Raw genomic sequence first — 14034 nt, 5'->3', positions numbered from 1 at the left:
CCTTCAATGTTTTCTTTAAATCCTCTACTCAACCTCTCATTCCCTTCAATCCCAGAACCCAGTGCCTCGAGTCGATTCCGACTCATAGCAACCCTATAGGATGGAGTAAAACTGCCCCATAGAGTTTCTAAGGAGCGCCTGGCGGATTCGAACTGCTGACCCTTTGGTTAGCAGCCGTGGCACTTAACCACTACGCCACCAGGGTTTCCCTTTGATAAGATGTTTAATTTCCTACATTATTGAAAGAGTGGAGACCGTCAGGTATCATCTTCCTCAACTTCCTAATTCCCTATGGACAAACTTATCTACGCCCACCCTCACCTATTTTCTTCAGGTTTCAGCGGACAAGATACACCTTCCTGTTAGAGACTACAACTATTCTCACATCTTCCAAGATTATGCTCTATTTCTCTTCTACTTAATTTTCTGTTCCTACCGCTCTTCTTCTGGCTTTTTCCCCCAAAGACTATAAAAATAATTATTTTTGCCCATGCTCTTTAAAAGAGGCTTGCATGTGAACTCTACACTCATTGTCTCCACATCTCACTCAATATGGCATCCATTCTCACCCTGCTCTGAAACGTCTCTCTTTAAAGTCATCAATGACTATATCACAAAATTCAATGAATATTTCCAATTCAAACTTCACCAAGCATCTCTGTTAAATTTCAATACATCACTCCCTTTCCTTCTTCAACCCTTCCACTCTCTTGCTTCACTGAACTCTCTTGGTCCTCTAAGCACCTCTAGGACTGTTAACTTATTTTCTTTCATGAGCTCCATCTCTTCTGCCCATGACTACCAGCGGTTATGACCTTGGCCTACTGTTCTTTCACCTGACACATTGTCCTTGAGTGACCATGTGATGGTTAAAGCTGTCTGTCAGCTTGGCTGGGTCATGATTCTCAGTGATTTGGAAGTTATTATGTAGCTTGGCAGTTATGTAATGATATAATCAACTTTATGGTAAGATCTGCTATAAGCAGCCAGTCAGTTGAAAGGGAGTTTCCTTTGGGATGTGGCCTGCCTCCAGTACATGAATGGATGTTCCAGCAACGCTCCTGCTCTGGGTCCTGCATCCAGCTCGACATCATCTGACCTCTGGTTTCTTGGGACTTGAACTAGCAGCTTACCTGCTGATCTTGGGATTCATCAGCCTCCATAACATACGAGCCAGAGGCCTGCAGTCTGACCTACTGATCTTGGGTTCAAACCCCTTGCAGTGACGTGAGTAGGAGTAACCTCCAGCATGATGTCTGACCAATGGACTTGGGACTTGCCAGCCTCTACAACCATGTAGCCATTTCCTTGAGATAAATCTCTTTCTCTCTCTCTCTCTCTATGCTTCACTGGTTCTGCTTCTCTAGAGAACCCAGCCTAAGACAGGTTTCATCAAGTCTCATGGTTTCAACCATCTCTTTTCATCTCCTGAACTATCATTTGACTACTCCTGTGTCTAAAAGACTTCTCTAATTGGTTATCCAACAAATAATTCAAACTTAGGATGTCCAAACTGGAACACACTTTCCTTCCAAGCCTAGAATGGTCCTTTCTTCTCTCTGCCTAACACACACATACATTATCTGACTAATTCCTGTTCATACTTTAAGCCTTAATTCAGAAATCTACCTTTTTCAGAAAATCTTTGCTAAACCTCCCTCCTGGGATAGACTTATGTTCTCCAAAACACTTCCAGCATATATCTAATATGGAATAATATTTTGATGCTATTTTGTTAATAATTTTATTTTGTATCTGCCTGCACCACTACACTTTAAGCACTCTAGGGCAGGATCAGTGTTTTAATGACCTTTTAACCTCTAGGACCTAGCACAGTCCCTTAGCATATGGTAGGCACTCCATAAATGTGTGCTAAACAAATATTGAGAGTTGTGTTTCAGAAGTGTTCTTTCAGCAGTATACAGAATACAAAGTAGAGGAAGAAAGACCAGAGGAAATGAAACTGCAGTCAACAACTCTGATAGAACAAAATAATATACAGGTCTGAACTAGGAGAGGATTAACAGGAATAGAAAGAAGGGGATGGACATGAGAGATTTCGTTGTGGTAAGATGAACAGGACTGGCAGGAGGCTGAATTGGCAGGTGAGAGACACAAAGAAGAAACACCATGAGTCATCTCTGGGAAACAAGAAAAGACTGGCTATATGGCCATAAACAGTAACTGTAATCTATTCTATAGCTAAGTCTATAAACCCTTTAGGATTTCTTTAAAATGGGGAATTAAATGGTCTAAGAATTGGATTTTGGGGGCATTTTTTGAAACGCAGGAATTCTTATTATTAGATGATATTTAAAAAAAAAATTTTTTTTTTTAATTTTATTTATAGTAATGAAATGCTCAAAAAGTCCTCTCCCTCTTCTTTCTCTTAGTTTCCCCATTTATCCAAAACTGGTAAGGCTGAGGCTTTCAATCCACTATAGGCTAATTTATCGGCATGGCACTGTATAGCTAGAATAATTCCAGAACTTGCCATACTCAAATAAGGTAACCTAAAGAGTTTCATAGCTCCCCCGCTCTGCCCTTTTTAGCCTACAAAAAAAAAAAAAAAAAAGCCTACAATTATATACAATTCTTAAACAGAGGTGTTTGAGCTAAATTCTGATTTTCAAATGCTTAGAAAAGTTCTTCCTGGTGTTTTAGAACATGGTGATCACTGGTGTGATATAGACTTTACTGGTGAATGCTGGTGATGCTACCTCCTACAGGAGAAGAGTACACAGCATGGAGAGGTAGGGCTGAGAATGCAGGGCTGCGTCTGGAAAATGTAAGGCCAAAGGGAAATTTGAGGATCAAGTGGGATCAGGAAAACCCAAAATTCTTAAGCTTATTTGATCCAATGCAAAGAGCATACCTGATTCATGATGGAAAATTTCCTCCCTATTCTGTTGTCTGGCAGCCGAAAGCCTTTTCTCCTCATACCATCTTCTGACTCTGATTTAAATACCTTCTCAGGATCTCCTTTCTCTTCTCCTTCAGAGAGTTCCTTTTGCTTCCTCTTCTTTCTTCTGTTACGTCTTTCCTTGGCACTCTTTGAACTGAGTTTAGAAATTTCAGATGAGCTCCGAGGAGAGCCTACCCCATCTTCACCTTCTTCCTCTATGGCGTCTTCTGAGACAGTTCCTGCTGAAGTGGCCATTGCAGCAGCCTAGAAAAGGAGTCATAACAGCAGACCAGATCAGAAGCAATTAACTGCAGCCACCCCAAAGTCAAACAATTAGTGCAGATGATTTTCTTTCCCACAGACAAGGACTGTGACGGGTGCGGGGGGTGAGTGGGGGGTGGCTAGCACCTGGCTGCTTCCATTTTTTAGTTGAATTATGATCCTGGCACACAGCCCTAAGTGATCAGAACAGGACCCAAGCTGTAAGAACTTTGGGTTTTATTCTCTTGAGTAACTCAGACAAGAACTTGGCTTCCTTCTTGTTACCAAAGAATCCCCTCCAGGCATCTCTGAGAATGAATGCTAAGAAACCATATTATACATTATGGGTACAACAATGTAAAAAACACACGTATATCTGAATAAGGATTAGAAAATAAATTGTTAGGGTGGTGGGATCACAAGTTTGTTTTTCAAATTTTACTTTAATATTTTGCTCTATCTTTTCAATTAGAAATAATATTTTTTATGATCACAGGATTTCTGAAGAGGATCCTAATGTTTTCCTCACCAAAAGGTTATGCTTATATGAAGTATTATACAAATTTCTCTCCCCAGCCATTATAATAGTTGAATACTGAACAGTTGAGAAAGTCAACAAAAGATTATATTACCAAGCATTTTGGCCATTAAGATAAATGGAATAACTGGACCAACCATCTGCAGTTGTTACTTGGGTTATCTTAATCCAATCAATGACCTCTATTTGACAATGTGCCTAGAAAAGGTCACTTTGATTGGGCCTTAGTCATAGCTCTCTGGCAGGAAGGCCTTTCAAAGAACTGATCACTAACTTGTGCTTCTTCTTGTTGTTTCTTAAGTTGCTCCAACATTGCTTTGAATTCAGCCTCTTTCTGCTCTGCCTCTTCCAGTGTTGCCTGATTCTGTTCTTCATAAGCCATGGCCACCACAGCCAAGATCAGGTTCACCAGATAGAATGAACCCACGAAGATGACCAAGACAAAGAAGATCATGTACGTTTTCCCAGCTGCTCGTAAGGTCTGTAAAAACAAAGACCGTTTTCTGAGTCATGTGCCATCAAATGAACCAGGCTGAAAACAACTCATGGGCTAGTGGGCTAGTGCTCTTCTGTAGGTGCACTCTTAGCATTCTGCACAGGACAGTCCCTCATTGCATGGTACTCCTTCATAATGCACAGCATTTAGCATCCCCAATGGCCAAATGGCCTCACCTACCTCCACCTCACACCAAATGTCAGTAGACCCTGCCATTCATTGTGTCCCCTCCTATTTCCATACATTCTGTCTATATACTCCTGTCATAGAAAAATCTTGTTTTCCTTTTTTTCAAAGAAAAAATGCTCTAGGCTAAGAATTATATTTGAATTCTTCAGTTGGTTCTAAAACAAGTATAAAGAAAAGTATAAAAAATGGACAAAGAAGAAACATGAATGGCCAATAAACACATGAAAAGACACTCAATGTTACTAGCCACTGGGGAAATGCAAATCAAAACCACAGTGAGATATCATTTCCTATCCATTAAAATGGCTATGATTAAAAAAAATGGAAAATAACAGCATTGGTGAGGATATACAGAAACTAGAACCCTCATCCATTGATGGTGGGATTGTGAAATGGTACAGCCACTGTGGGAAACAGTTTTGTGGTTCCTCAAGAAGTTAAAAATAGAATTGCCATATGATCTGGCAATTAACTGAAAGCAGGAAGGCAAACAGATACTCATATACCAATGTTCATTGCAACACTATTCACAATAGCCAAAAGGTGGCAATGGGCTAAATATCTATTAACAAATGAATGGATAAACAAAATGTGTTACATACATGCAATGGAATATTATCAGCCATAAAGAGAAATGAAGTGCTGATATATGCCACCACATGGATAAATCTTGAAAACACCATGCTGAGTGAAGTAAGTCAGCCACAAAAGGATAAAATTATATGATCCCACTTATATAAAATATAAAATATCTAGAATAGGCAAGTGTATAGAGACCTAAGTTTATTAGTGGTTATCAGGGGCAGAAAGAAGGGGGCAAGGGAGAGTCATCGCTAAGGGGCACTGAACTTCTGTTAATGGTGATGAAAAAAAGTGAAAACGGCCAATGGTAATGTTGAACAATAGAACAAACAATGTCACTGAATTGCACACATGTAAAAATGTTGAAATGGGAAATGTTTTGTTACATATATATTTACTACAATAAAAAAAAACAGAAGAATATATTATATCATTCATCTACTAGTCTCTAATCAAGAGCATTAACAAACTCCATCTTCAGCATCAGGTCCAAGTCACAGGAAGTCCCCAATTTAAGTGATATCCTTTCTTAGCCTTTTGCAATGGCATTGGTTTAAAAAGAGATGATATAAAGAATAGTGGGGGAAATGCCATTCTAAGGTCCTGTATAACGATCTCTCACACATAGTCCCCAACTCCACATACGCTGACACAAACACTATCACAGAAGAAAAAGTAGTATTACTCACCAGCTGATACAAGTTTTCCCAGTAGTCCTGGGTCATAAGGCGAAACAATGCCAAGAAGGCCCAGCTAAAAGTGTCAAAGCTTGTATAACCATAGTTGGGGTTCCTTCCTGCTTTCATACACTGGTATCCCTCTGGGCATTGCCTGAAGACAGAAAGGGAAGTTCAGGGCTTTTCAATATAATTCCACCCAGTTATCAGCTACAGGTCATCTCCATGACCTTGGAGATACTAAATAACCATCTATAGAGCCAGGCCAACACACTGGAAGAAAGGAAGAGGAAAGAAAGAAAGTAGCCAGGCTAATTTTTCAAAGAATGATGTTCTGGGGACAGTCTAGGATCAGAGTAATCTGAGATGCTCAGTAATAATGTGGATGCCTGTGCCCTGCCCAAGACCTAGGAATTAAACACTCGGGATATGGAATCCCTGAATCTGGATTTCTTTTCTTTTATTGTTCTTTAGGTGAAAGCTTACAGCTCAAGTTAATTTCTCACTCAAAAATTTATACACATATTGTTTTGTGACATTGGTTGCAATTCCCACATGTGAGAACCTGATTTTTAAGAGGCCTGCCAGGTGATTCTTATGCATGCCAAAGTTTGAGAACCACTGTCCTAGATTCCTATCAATATGCAATTCAACTGAATTCAGAATTTAGCTGACAAATGGCTTGAAGTTCCTCCTAATTGTGTCTGTTCTCTTAACATTCACTGTGACAACTTAAGTCATACATGCAAATGGAATAACATAACTTGATATTTATTTCAATGCAATTTCTAGTATCTTAAAGAAATTAAGTGGACTTCTAGTTCTCACGGCCATCTTAGAACACCAATTCCTAAAAGACCAATATACTCTGAATAATGACACTACCACCCTACGTTTATATAGCATTCTATTTACAAAGTACTCTCATGTATGTTATCTAAGTGAATTCTTAAACGACTCTGTGAGGAAGAAAGAGCATGACTTATTAAATCCATGTATAGATAAAGAAATTGAGGTGCAGATCAGTTAAATGGCTTGTCAAAGGCCTCAGAGCTAGAAGTAGCAGAATTAGGACTCAAATGTTATGTTGCTGCTCTTTTCCCTCCCCTACACTATAAAGCCTAGCATATTTTGGGTCCTCCTATGAGTTGGAATTGACTCCACAGCAACGGGTTTTTGGGTGCTAAGCTATTGCCAAGATACTGTTCGTACTCTGTATTAACTGTGTTAAGCTAGAATGAGGGGATTGTATATGAGGCAGGCAAGACAGCTGGTGTTATGGATCCTATCCTTAGCCTTTTATATCTTTGATTTTGGCCTGAGAATAGGCATATTCACCTAGTAGTGAATTGTCAAATCTGAGTGGAAAAATATCAAACAGAAAAGAGTATCTGAGTCAATCAACAAAAACCAGCTAAGAGCAAATTAGGGTCTGCTACATGAGCACAAAGAAAAGGAAAAGCGGAAATGTTGCTCAATTTCATCCAAATAATAATAGGCAGATCATTTAAAAGGGGGGAGAACAAAATTCAGTGAGCTACTTACCCAGCATCAGAACTGTTCCCACAGAGCAAAGGTTCCAGCATGCCAGGAATTATATAAAAATTGGCTAGAAAAGTTTGAATAAAGCAGAGTAAGTGAATGAGAGAATAAGGTTATACTGTACCTAACTAGCCTGGCAGAAACAGTCATTGATTTTAGCTTATGTAAATCTTTTCTGACAGCAGTGAAACCTGGTAAGAATTCTTTCTCATTAATAATTTCCTACAGATATGTAAAATTTAAAAGTGCTACCCTACATCCCTTGATGCAATGCTCTTTTCACAGACACCTGACTTCCACTCGTACTCCGAACGGATATGCTAGGGGTCTGAAGGTGAGTTTTCTGAGTTCTTCACTCCTTTATACAACTTCATCCTTCTAACCCTATAGCTTCTCTTTATCAGGGATATTCTAGAATTCCTCCTGGTCATTAGTTTCCACATTCTATTTTAAATTAGAAGGTACATTTCCTTTTCCTGGACGCGCCCCTTATATCCCCTCTGCAACGTTTTCTTACGGCTATTTAACTGCCTGTGTTTCTAAGGAGTGACTGATAGTGATTTTACTGACTTATTAAGTTATTTTACAGAAGTATTACTACAACAAATTTTCATTTATGGAAGACCCAAGTGCTTTGGTTCCTCAAATGAAGTTATTAAAACTCCTCAAAATATGATAGGATCAAATGGTGCCTTAGAGACTACCTGACCCCTAGACAAGATCAATTACTAAGGTCTTGGTAGTATTAAGAAAGTTTGGTGTCACTAGCTATATTCTGGACTAAATGTTTAAATATCTCAGGCAACTTGGCTAAGGAAAAAAGGATTTTATCAAGCTCCTAAGCCTGAATTTCAAGGCAAAAGCTTAGGGGGTACATGTAAAGAAGTAATAAAGTCTCCTTTTTGGTGTAAAGGGGGAGAAAAGAGAGAGAGCTGATGCTTGAAAGCTTCCAAACACAATCCTACCTCAAGGAAAGAATAATTTTGCAGGGCTACTTCCACTAGCACTGCACGCCTTTCTGGCCCCAACTACTTTTTTAAGTCCAGTGGTGGCTTTTGACCATGTAAACTAGGAATAGACTTTTCTTTTTCCTCTTGTAGAGAAAGGGCCACCTACTTTTATTGTTGATATACTCTTCCCAATCAAAGCCTCTGGTGCCATTTTCAAGATAGCTCTCGTTGAAGTTTATGGGCCACACAACACACTTGTTTCGCAGGTTTCCCATGAACAGCTGTAGTCCGATCAAGGCAAAAACACTCAGGCAGAACACTGTCAGGATCATCACATCTGACAGCTTTTTCACAGACTGAATTAGGGCACCCACAATTGTCTTCAGGCCTGAGGAGATAGAACCCCCAGAATCAGAGTCGCCTTATACTCCTCCCCGCCTCCCCCAGCCTCCCTCTTAGCTACTGGCTTCTACTCCTCCCCACAGCACCACCATGAGAGGAGTAACAATGGACCAGCAATAATATCAACTGTCCAAAAAAAAAAAAAAAAACCAAACCCAGTGCCATCAAGTCAATTCTGACTCATAGCGATCCTATAGGACAGGGTAGAACTGCCCCATAGAGTTTCCAAGAAGCACCTGGCAGATTCGAACTGCTAACCCTTTGGTTAGCAGCCATAGTACTTAACCACTACGCCACCAGGGTTTCCATCAACTGTCCAGTAGTATCAATTTTAAGTCAGTAATTTTTACTATTTATTATTATTTCTAAGTCGATAATTTTTTTAAAAAGCAAAAGGAATCACCTTATACCAACACATGGCTTTTTCTCCTGGATACATTTTCCTGTCTCTAATTGCTTTTTGGTCCCTCAAATGAGTCAAGTTCTTGTCTCAGGGCTGTCTACATACTGCTCTGTCTGCTTGGAATGCTGTTTTGCATTTCTTCCTACTACCTATCTACCTCCTATTCACTCTTCAGGTCTCAGCTTAAATACAAGTTCCTACAAAAAGCCTTCCCTGATTTACTGCCCCCATTATTATTAATATCTTAACAGCACCCTGGATTTTGCTTTGTAGCATTTATCTTGGTTACAATAAATTATGTCTGTTCACAGCTGTATCTACAGTCCTTAGCCCACAGCAGATACTTAGTAAACATCTGATGAATGAACAAAAAAAAAAACAACAACAACAAAAAAAAATCAGGGACCAAGGAGGCTTCTAGGTTGGAAAGGGACCTATTGAGAAGTTTACAAGCCAATAATTAGTGAGAAAGTACAACAATATTTTCCTGAGAGCTACGGAAATGCCAACATATTGAAAGGTTAATGACTCAATCTGGTATTTATGAAAATACATCTTCTCTATGTCACATATATGCCGTGTTCTCTACAAATGACTTTTCTGTTCTTCTAGATTAAAAAAAAAACCCAAAAAGAAAAAAAAAAAAAAAAAAAAAACAACTCGTAACCCAATTGAATTTCAGATTTAAATGCAAGCCACTGGCTCAAATTTGAAGCTGCTGAAAGATGTCTTATTTGCACAGGTAGAGAGATCAGTGACAGGAGACATAGCTAAATGTGGTTTTAAGTTCCTGATGTTTGGGTGAAAACTGAGTTCACAGGTGGTTCTCCTGGGTATGCCCAGACATCAAGCTATCCAAGGGGCACGGCCAACAGCATCAAGCACACCAGGACTGGGAGGGTGAGCAGGAAGCAGGTGAGCCTTGACACACAGGCCTCAGGAGAGATCTCACCCCTGATCCACTTATAAAGGCAAGGATATCAGATGAAAATGCAAGGGAAATCCTAATCCTGGCCTTGAAGTATGGCATAGGGTAGATCACTGTGGTTGTTAGGTGCCGTTGAGTCAGTTCCGACTCATAGCAACCCTGTGTACATCAGAACGAAACACTGCCTGGTGCTGTGCCATTCTCATAATCGTTATGCTTGAGCCCAGTGTTACTGCCACTTGCATGACGTCCTTCTCCAGGACTTGTCCCTCCTGATAATATGTCCAACGTATGTGAGACGAAGTCTCGTCATCCTTGCTTCCAAGGAGCATTCTGGCTGTACTTTTTCCAAAACAGATTTGTTCATTCTTCTAGCAGTCCATGGCATATTCCATATTCTTCACCAACACCATGATTCAAACGCATTAATTCTTCCTTGGTCTTCCTTACTCATTGTCCAGCTTGCACATGGATATGAGGTGATTCAAAATATCACAGCTTGGGTCACGCTCACCTTAGTCCTCTAAGTGACATCTTTGCTTTTAAACACTTTAAAGAGGTTACTAGATCACTACTAAGCTTAATCAAGTTATGTCACTTACTATGTGACCTGAACAAGATGCTTAACCTCTTGGAATCTCAGTTTTTGTCATCTTTAAAATGAGGATAAATACAGTTGAATATCATAGGGTTGTTAAGTATTAAGCATGACTGTATAAAGCACTTAACACAGTACCTAAACAGTAAATGACTTAAATGTTAACCACTGTTGTCTGAACCTCAGTTTACTTATCTGTGAAAAGGGATTTATACCAACCTTATCAGGTTGTTGTGAGGCTTAAATCAGATGATGAATAAACTACCTAGTATAGTACCTGGCTCAAGCTGGCTCAATACTTGTTAGCTATTACTATTATATATACATTGCCTTCCTCAAAAGGGATATGATTGGGATAATGACACTACACATGGCTGACTTATATGATGGTGACCTAATGGTAGTATGGGTATGACTCTTCTTTTGCTGTAATTTTCAAGTGACCAACTAGAATTTTCAAGTGATGTCAATCTGAATCCAAAAGTAGTGGGGAAAAAAAAAAAACCCCAAAACCAAACCCACTAAAATCGAGTCGATTCTGACTCACAGTAAAGGATGCTGTAATTAGAATATGACCTGGCACAAAGCAGGCACTTAATACATTTTTATTGAAAGAGTAAATAAATGAGAACTTTTCTCTCCTCTCACATTGATATCCTGAAGGAGATCTAGGGGGAATTAAAGAAAAAAGAGCCAAGAGTTAGACTGTAGAGAAGCAGAGAAAGTGCGCCAAGGCCTATGCTTTCTTACAGCGTGGGCCCTCCATGGAGACTGCGGCCACCCAAGGATCAGGAAGAGCCCCGCCCCCGGTCTAGGAAACAAGGCATTGCCAACGCGGGTCCCAACACCAGGCAGGGAATTCTTGTCCTGGCTCAGCCATGACTTATGACCCACCTTCAGAACAGACTTAAAGCCACCTTTCAATCATTTTTTCATCTATAAAATATGGATAAACAGCACTGCATTGCAGTGGGCAGTAGAGGAAAAGCTAAAGAATCTTCTCCAAAAATCTTTTAAAATAGGGAAAAGATGTTTATTTGTCTGAGATCAATTAGCTGAAATTTCATAGTACCTTTTATTCCTAGGGCCCTGGGAAATTGTATCATAATCACACAGTTAGGTAAGAAGGTATTGGTGGTTAAATAAGAAGAGAGCCACTAAGAAGTAAAAATTGTTCCAATGTATGGAACTTATTTCCATGAATTGCTAAGGAATAGAAAAGTTCTCACTGTAGTTGGCTAAGTTGGGGCAGGTCTGTATCAGGTCAGTAATTCAATTCTAGGCTCCTAAACTTATACGGTTCTACTGTTTGAAAAAAGAATACTTGAAAGGGTCAGTGAAGAATGGTTGTAAAGTTACTTTCTTCTTTATGAAGGACGTACACAACTACTTCTCCTGAGTGGTTCAGGTAATCAACTCTTTGAACACCAGATGGTCTTTCAAGGCCCTTTCTATTTCTACTTTAACTGAATTAAGAAATGAGCTGTAAGCTCTCATTTGTATTAGTAACAAGAGTATAATACTACAAAAGAGTCAAATTAATGGGCTTGTGATTAAAAAAAAAAAAAAATATATATATATAAAAGCACAATTTTAGCATGGGCCTAACCTGAAATTTCCTGGCCTGGAAATTCTGTATAGTTCTAAGCCCGTATAACAAGAAATTCCAGGCCGTGAGCTTACTTAACCCCTACTTCATAAGGGTGAATAAGGGTGGGCTCCCAGCAGGCATGTTTTTATGAGGCGATCCTCTCCCAGTAGGTTATAGATGTAAGGGTTGAAATCTGACCTAAATCCAGATCCTTTCCTCTAGGAATTTGGAATGGGACAAAGTACAACAGCCTTTCACGTGGTGGGAATGGTAATAGATAGATTTGGGAGCTAATCGGTAGCCATATTCGACCATTATATTAGGACGTATCTAAGAAGAAAAGGCAGTTTGCTGAGAGAGAAAAAAGGGAGGCAGACACATGGAGAAAAGAGAGATGGAGACAAAGTCCTTTCCTGGAGTTTTCTGCCCCTGAATTCTGGTTTCTAGTCATTTCCAGAGGCCCAGAGGCATTTTAGTCCTTGGATTCCCTGAATTACCCTTGTATCCTTTTACTTGCAACCAAAGAGTCTTAACATACCAACCACACATTGAACTCATCACTTCGCTGGGGATGAACATCAGTGTTCACATGCTCACAGTCAGCTGGTTTAACATCTCCTCCCCATAAACCAAATGCCACTGCTGAAGAAGTCTATAACATGAGTCCAGAAAACTGAAAAAAATGTTCCTCAAGCACTAAGTCTGGGGCTGAATTCATCTCTCTGATGAGAGTTCTTTTAACTCTCAGTAAGTTTAAAGCAGAAACTTAAGCTTGAAATAGTATTCAGCTGCTTATTCCTCACAGGTGCTCAGAGAAACAAATATTATATAACAAAGCAAGAGGAGGAGCCCTAGTGGTGCAGTGGGTTAAGACCTCGGCTGCTAAACAAAAGGCCGGCAGTCTGAACCCATCAGCTGCTCCTTGAAAACTTTCCAGGGCAGTTCTACTCTGTTCCATAGGGTTGCTATGAGTCGGAATCCACTCGATGGCAACAGGTTTTTTAAGGGATGGTCATCTAAAAAGTTTACTCTCCAAGATTCTGACCCAGATTAATAGCAGAAAATTAGATAAAAGCACAGGAAGAAAGATGATGTGGCCTAATGTGTGCAGATGAAGGCAGGCACATATTTACACAGCAATACTAAAAGTAAATAGTTTCTAGATCATACACAAGTCTCAGCTAAGACTCTGTTTTCTTCCACTAGGGTCGATAATTGGGAAATGATCATATTTGCAGACTTCAATGCCAATTTATGGAGATGACACTATCAGTGCATTTCCCAAGCTTAAGCTCTGCAGTCTTGCCAGCAATGTACTAATGAAATGCAGCCAAGCAAAACTGCTCCCTGCTACCACCAGCACAGGTTAATGAAGGCAAGAAGTTGCTGGTAGAATCCCTGACCTGATGTGTGGAAGAATGTAGAATGTAACTGCTTTGGCTGTGAAATGCAGCAGTCTTGCTTCTTCTATGGGCTCACAACACCAAATGCTAGAACAAGCAAGATACTGACTGAAAACCAATTACCCAAAATACAGCAGAATGCTCCTTCAAATGACTCCTACACAACAGAGTGTGCAACAGAAGCCACGTGGGGGCAAATTGGACAGCGAGAACTCTTGGAAAAGGCTAACATTATCTAGCATTGGGATGTGTCTCAGCACAAGCAGTTAATATATTCACTGTAGATCAAGAAAAGACAGCTGGAACCAATGTATAGAAAGGTTAGCTACCAGAGAGGAAGTTGGACATTTAAGGAATTTTGAGAAACAGGTGAAGCCACTGTCACAGAATTCTTTCTATTCCTCTCTGCTCTGTTCAAGGCCACTTCTGGTCCTCCCATCACTTCTCATAATGCCTACCAATCCCTGGCACAAATGAACAAAGCCTGCTCATGTGCAAAATCCAGAGAAATCAGCCATGTATACTGGGATCGAATCTTCTGCCATGCTCCCGCCAGATTATAAATAAAA

The 14034-nt window shown here is 39.9% G+C and overlaps 1 protein-coding gene across 6 annotated transcripts in view; it reads right to left on the bottom strand.

Moving 5' to 3' along the window:
• Positions 1-14034, bottom strand: part of SCN8A (sodium voltage-gated channel alpha subunit 8) — a 232298-nt gene that overhangs the window by 85674 nt on the left and 132590 nt on the right. For all 6 annotated transcript variants that reach the window (XM_049883169.1, XM_049883171.1, XM_049883166.1 and 3 more), the window contains exons 7-11: positions 8307-8528; positions 7194-7257; positions 5661-5802; positions 3979-4185; positions 2876-3169 (exon numbers count right to left, since the gene is read on the bottom strand). In XM_049883169.1, the coding sequence (XP_049739126.1) occupies positions 2876-3169; positions 3979-4185; positions 5661-5802; positions 7194-7257; positions 8307-8528 (929 nt within the window). The remainder of the gene's footprint in view (positions 1-2875; positions 3170-3978; positions 4186-5660; positions 5803-7193; positions 7258-8306; positions 8529-14034) is intronic.

This window comes from Elephas maximus, chromosome 4 (assembly GCF_024166365.1).
Source record: "Elephas maximus indicus isolate mEleMax1 chromosome 4, mEleMax1 primary haplotype, whole genome shotgun sequence".
Taxonomy (NCBI): Eukaryota; Metazoa; Chordata; class Mammalia; order Proboscidea; family Elephantidae; genus Elephas; species Elephas maximus.
This window is presented reverse-complemented; position numbering and strand designations above follow the sequence as displayed.